The sequence below is a fragment of the Clupea harengus genome, chromosome 19 (genome assembly GCF_900700415.2).
Source record: "Clupea harengus chromosome 19, Ch_v2.0.2, whole genome shotgun sequence".
Classification (NCBI taxonomy): Eukaryota; Metazoa; Chordata; class Actinopteri; order Clupeiformes; family Clupeidae; genus Clupea; species Clupea harengus.
Window position 1 is genome coordinate 6,763,694 of NC_045170.1, and position 5,523 is coordinate 6,769,216.

At 42.7% G+C, this 5,523-nt stretch overlaps 1 protein-coding gene across 5 annotated transcripts in view; it reads left to right on the top strand.

The window, feature by feature from the left end:
• Window positions 1–4,533: 4,533 nt before the first annotated feature.
• Window positions 4,534–5,523, top strand: part of sept7a (septin 7a) — a 43,023-nt gene continuing 42,033 nt past the window's right edge. For 3 of the 5 annotated variants that reach the window (XM_031585991.2, XM_031585990.2, XM_031585992.2), the window contains exon 1: window positions 5,456–5,523. This exon is cut by the window's right edge and continues 115 nt beyond it. Coding sequence is in view for 2 of the 5 variants with exons in the window: in XM_042710602.1 (XP_042566536.1) it covers window positions 4,549–4,663; window positions 5,253–5,254 (117 nt within the window). In the remaining 3 variants the exon portion in view is untranslated. Of the gene's footprint in view, window positions 4,664–5,252; window positions 5,255–5,455 lie in introns of those variants that run through there. The other 2 variants (XM_042710602.1, XM_042710603.1) reach the window with 1 other exon arrangement.

The window sequence follows — 5,523 nt, forward strand, 5'->3', positions numbered from 1 at the left end:
ATTCCATTTCTCTATAGTGTCACCTCCTGTCCAGTCCTTCATCCTTCTCCCCATTTCCGAGTCCCTCATCTATCTCTCTCTCTCTCTCTTTCTCTCTTTCTGTCTTTATCTCTGTCTCTGCAGCACAGCCTCATGCTATGCCTCTCCTCGGTTCCCATGCCTGAGGGGCAGCAGGCCCACGGAGCTGTGTGTGGAGTTGAGTTAGGACAGGACAGCTGTGTGTGGAGTTGAGTTAGGACAGGACAGCTGTGTGTGGAGTTGAGTTAGGACAGGACAGGACAGCTGTGTGTGGAGTTGAGTTAGGACAGGACAACTGTGTGTGGAGTTGAGTTAGGACAGGGCAGCTGTGTGTGGAGGGGCAGCAGGCCCACAGGAGCTGTGTGTGGAGTTGAGTTAGGACAGGACAGTAGTGTGTGTGTGTGTGTTTGGTAGCTCCAGACAGACTCCAGCTCCTGCTTAATGAGACAGAGGCGTCTGCCTGTCTGATGCCTTTCCATACATTAGACATGCCTCTACAGACCCAAGCACACACAGATTTACACACACACACACACACATGGAATAACAGAGAAACAGAAACACACACACACGGGTCATGACCTTTGACCCACACAGGAAACACTTCTAATGGGCTGTTTTCTTACATAACTCCTCCTCCCACTCTCTCTGCTCACACCAAACATGTTAGGAACATACAGTATATCCTGTCATATGTTATGTCATACAGTGGGTACGGAAAGTATTCAGACCCCTTTACATTTTTCACTCTTTGTTTCATTGCAGCCATTTGCTAAAATCGAACAAGTTCATTTTTTTTTTCGCATTAATTTACACTCAGCAACCCATCTTGACAGAAAAAAACTGAAATGTAGACATTTTTGCAAATGTATTAAAAAATAAAAACTGAAATATCACATGGTCATAAGTATTCAGACCGTTTGCTGTGACACTCATATTCTAACTCACATGCTGTCCATTTCATCTGATCCTCCTTGAGATGTTTCTACTCCTTCATTGGAGTCCAGATTAAAAAAATTAAACTGATTGGACTTGATTAGGAAAGGCACACACCTGTCTATATAAGACCTTACAGCTCACAGTGCATGTCTGAACAAATGAGAATCATGAGGTCGAAGGAACTGCCCAAGGAGCTCAGAGACAGAATTGTGGCAAGGCACAGATCTGGCCAAGGTTACAAACGAAATTTCTGCAGCACTCAAGGTTCCTAAGAGCAGAGTGGCCTCCATAATCCTTAAATGGAAGAAGTATGGGATGACCAGACCTCTTCCTAGACCTGGCCGTCCAGCCAAACTGAACAATCGTGGGAGAAGAGCCTTGGTGAGAGAGGTAAAGAAGAACCTAAAGATCACTGTGGCTGAGCTCCAGAGATGCAGTAGGGAGATGGGAGAAAGTTCCACAAAGTCAACTATCACTGCAGCCCTCCACCAGTCGGGGCTTTATGGCAGAGTGGCCTGACGGAAGCCTCTCCTCAGTGCAAGACATATGAAAGCCCGCATAGAGTTTGCCAAAAAAACACATGGAGGACTCCCAAACTATGAGAAATAAGATTCTCTGGTCTGATGAGACCAAGATTGAACTTTTTGGCGTTAATTCTAAGCGGTATGTGTGGAAAAAACCAGGCACTGCTCATCACCTGCCCAATACAATGTTCGATTTTAGCAAATGGCTGCAATGAAACAAAGAGTGAAAAATGTAAAGGGGTCTGAATACTTTCCGTACCCACTGTATATTCTGTCATATATCCTGTCATATGTTTTGTCATATATGTCATATATGCCAAGTTCTTTCAAGGCAGGTCCTTTTTCCTCACACAAGAATGCATAGGCATGCACACCCACGCACACATACACACGCACACACGCACACACGCACACACACATGCACTCCTCCTACACACATGTATTAGCACATACATCTATTTAACCTTACTAATGAAACAAACACATTGTGTTATATACTATAATGTGCTCGTTTCATCCGTAAATGATGGGTTAATTATGACGACAGTACTGTAACCCATATTGAAATTGTCCTCCATCCTCTTCACCTGCCACCCAGGCACTGGGACTAATTAGCACCATAGATGCACTGGATATTAGCACCATAGATGCACTGGATGTTAGCACCATAGATGCACTGGATATTAGCACCATAGATGCACTGGATGTTAGCACCATAGAGGCACTGGATATTAGCACCATAGAGGCACTGGATGTTAGCACCATAGATGCACTGGATGTTAGCACCATAGATGCACTGGACACACACACACACACACACACACACACACACACACACACACACACACACACACACACACACACACACACACACACACACACACACACACACACACAGATCTCATGAAAGCCACTGCATCTGAAAGAGCAGGTGTGGTCAGTACCACAGTAATACTCCTTATGTAACATGAGTGTGAATGGAAACACATCATAACCTCTGCAACTCGAAGAGGTGTGAGCAGCGCATAGGACTGGGAACCCTTAGAACCAGAGGTCCACTGTCAGAGAGACGTCACCCTTAGAACCAGAGGTCCACTGTCAGAGAGACGTCACCTAAGAGAACCTGACACACATTCCATAGGCTAAGAGAGAGGTTGGACAACATGAAACAGTAGAGATTAGATTAGATTAGATTAGATTAGATTAGATTAGATTAGATTAGATTATACATTCTGATTCTGTCCAGACTAGAGGGATGTGGAACGAAGATGCTGCCTGTAACATTACTGGGGACTTAACTTAACATTACTTAACATTACTAAGAGCTACAGAGCAGATTTATTTATTTCCCAATCAATCAATCAATCAATCTGATACAAACAGATCATGTAAGGTGCCACATGTTTGCAAAATACGGTATTAACCCACATTTCTGTGCATTCTGTGCATATTGTTTGCCCCCACGATGAAACAAACCCACGCTCCACCACCAGTGAGATTGATGTGACTGCCATCATTAAAAGAACCCCATTTCCCACAAGCAGCAGAGCAGATTATGATGCTGTTACCATGGAGTTGATGATGTTGTTGTTGGTGTTACCATTATTGAACAAATATGCTTGCGTCCATTTTGGCTTGTGACCTACAAACCTCACAGGGAATTAATTTACACATCAAGGACGCATATCATAGCAGTGAAGCACAGGCTGTGTTGCAGACCGACTTATCAGGACAAATAGCCTAACACTTAGTAGCCTCCGAACGCACAAAGACAACGGCCTAAAAACGTTTTTCTGTTTTCCAGAGAAAGGGCCATTCTCTTACATTTTAGTCATGTTTAATTTGGCAAATAGTGACATCTAGTGTATACATTGTGTCAGTACTTAAAATATTCGCAGATATATTGAATATTCAAATTTTGACTGACCATAACAAAATTAATACAAACACAATTTGATTTGAATTGATTGGTATTGCATTTTAAAAACTTACAAGACAGGACATAGGCCTATTACAGCATTATAGGGGTGAGGTCTGAAACAATAACTCCAACATGAGTTATAGCATAGCAACATAGCTTTTCTATGGGATCACTGGCAAGAACATCCAGAAGCTGCAATACATCCAAAACAGCGCTGCCAGGATCCTGATGAGGGTCCGGAAATATGAGCACATAACACCAATATTACACTCACTACACTGGCTTCCTGTCTCTTTCCGGATTGACTACAAATTCCTTATACTCACCCATACGTGCATAAATGGGCATGCACCTTCCTACCTGCAAGAATGAATTACTCCCCAAACCTCCACCTGCACCCTCAGGTCTTCAAACAGCTCGCTCCTCCGCGTCCCCAAAACCAAACTCCGCACCATGGGCAACCGGGCCTTTTGCTCGGCAGCGCCACGCTTATGGAACAGCCTCCATGACCACCTAAGGGCAACGCAGACACTGGACTCCTTTAAAGCTGGACTAAAAACATTTTTATTCAGGAAGGCATTTCTGGCCTTGTGTTAAATCGTATGTTAAAATGTTAAAAAGTTTTCTATTATGCTTATGTTAATTCATTTTTATTTTATTGTATTATTATAGTTAGTTTCTAATATGTTGGCACTCTGAGATTCTTATGAATGAAGAGTGCATTACAAATAAAATAAATTATTATTATTATTTACATATAGGCCAAGACCACAAACATTGTATTACATTTTAGAATGCCAAGAAATAACTTGACGTCATAAATGAAACCTGTGTGTTTCCTAGTAACAGTAGAATGTTGCTAAACTGCCACCTCTGTACATCATAACGAAAATCTGAAATATGCAGGTAGCCCTGGACTGAAGAAGCCTACAAAAATCCACAAGACTACGCACAACGGTTAAAATATACGTTACCAAAGCTAAAGATCAAATTATTTTAGAATGTAACTTTGAACACTGGATTGGTGGGATCTATACTGAAATGGATCTAAATGAAAACGCCCTACAGAGGCCATAGTTTCTACTTGACCGCCTAAGGTCAGCGTCTTTGGCACTTCATACTTGAACATCCGTTCCAGGATCTGCCATGAATATTCCTTTGGGTAGAGTTTACCGCCTGCTGTCCAGCAACTCCCTGGCGCCGGTGAAACGGCAACCACAGGACACCATTCCTCTAATGATTCCAACCTCTGAATCCAAGGGTACGTTTGCTGTCGCATAGTTCTTCCGAGTCAGATTGTGTTAACATTAGCTTTGCATAACGTCAACCGTTTTTGATGTTATTCAATGTGAACTAAAGGGATTTTATTATGACCTACGAATTTACTCAAACACACCTAATCGCCTACTGTTTGCCAATTGTCATCCCGAGGTGCTGCAGGAATTTCGGATTTTTTTTTGGCCTACCACGAACTTCCCAAGCTCACAGACAGGTGGCATAGTTGGTCAGGTTTTTTGAGAAAAAAGTGATTCTGATCTTTTGTTGCCTGTGCAGATTGAATATGAGCCAACCTTCCGCAGTCTATGCACACCACTGTTGACTTCTCACTTAACCTCATACTCATACCTTGTTTGTTTTAGGCCTTATTAGTGTGACGTTTTATATGTTGACATAAATCATAAATGTATGACCAAGGCGACATGAAAGAGTGATATGCAGGGAAAACATCTCTTCTCCGGTTGCAGAACAGGTTTCACCATTAGCTTATTGGCAAGTCTACATGTAGGCTTTTTCATTTGTGGCCAACTCTGAATCAGCTTGAACACTTACTGAGCAGCATCTGTGCAAAGCAGTAAGTCCTTGCATCCTTGTCGACGCTTGTTCATATGACCACGTTTCATTTGCAACAGGCCTATTTTGACGAACTGTTTTCTGGTGAGTATGTAAATACGTTTGCCCGGTTACTCACAATATGCATATTCAATTCTTGTCTTCGCTCCAAAGAATGCCAAAAATCTCTTTGGTGTGGCTTAGCGAATTCTCGCGAGACGACACTTGTGGCGATTCACCAAAGGCAGGGTACGTTCAGCCTGCGCGCCGCCCTATTTGGATTCGTTTGAG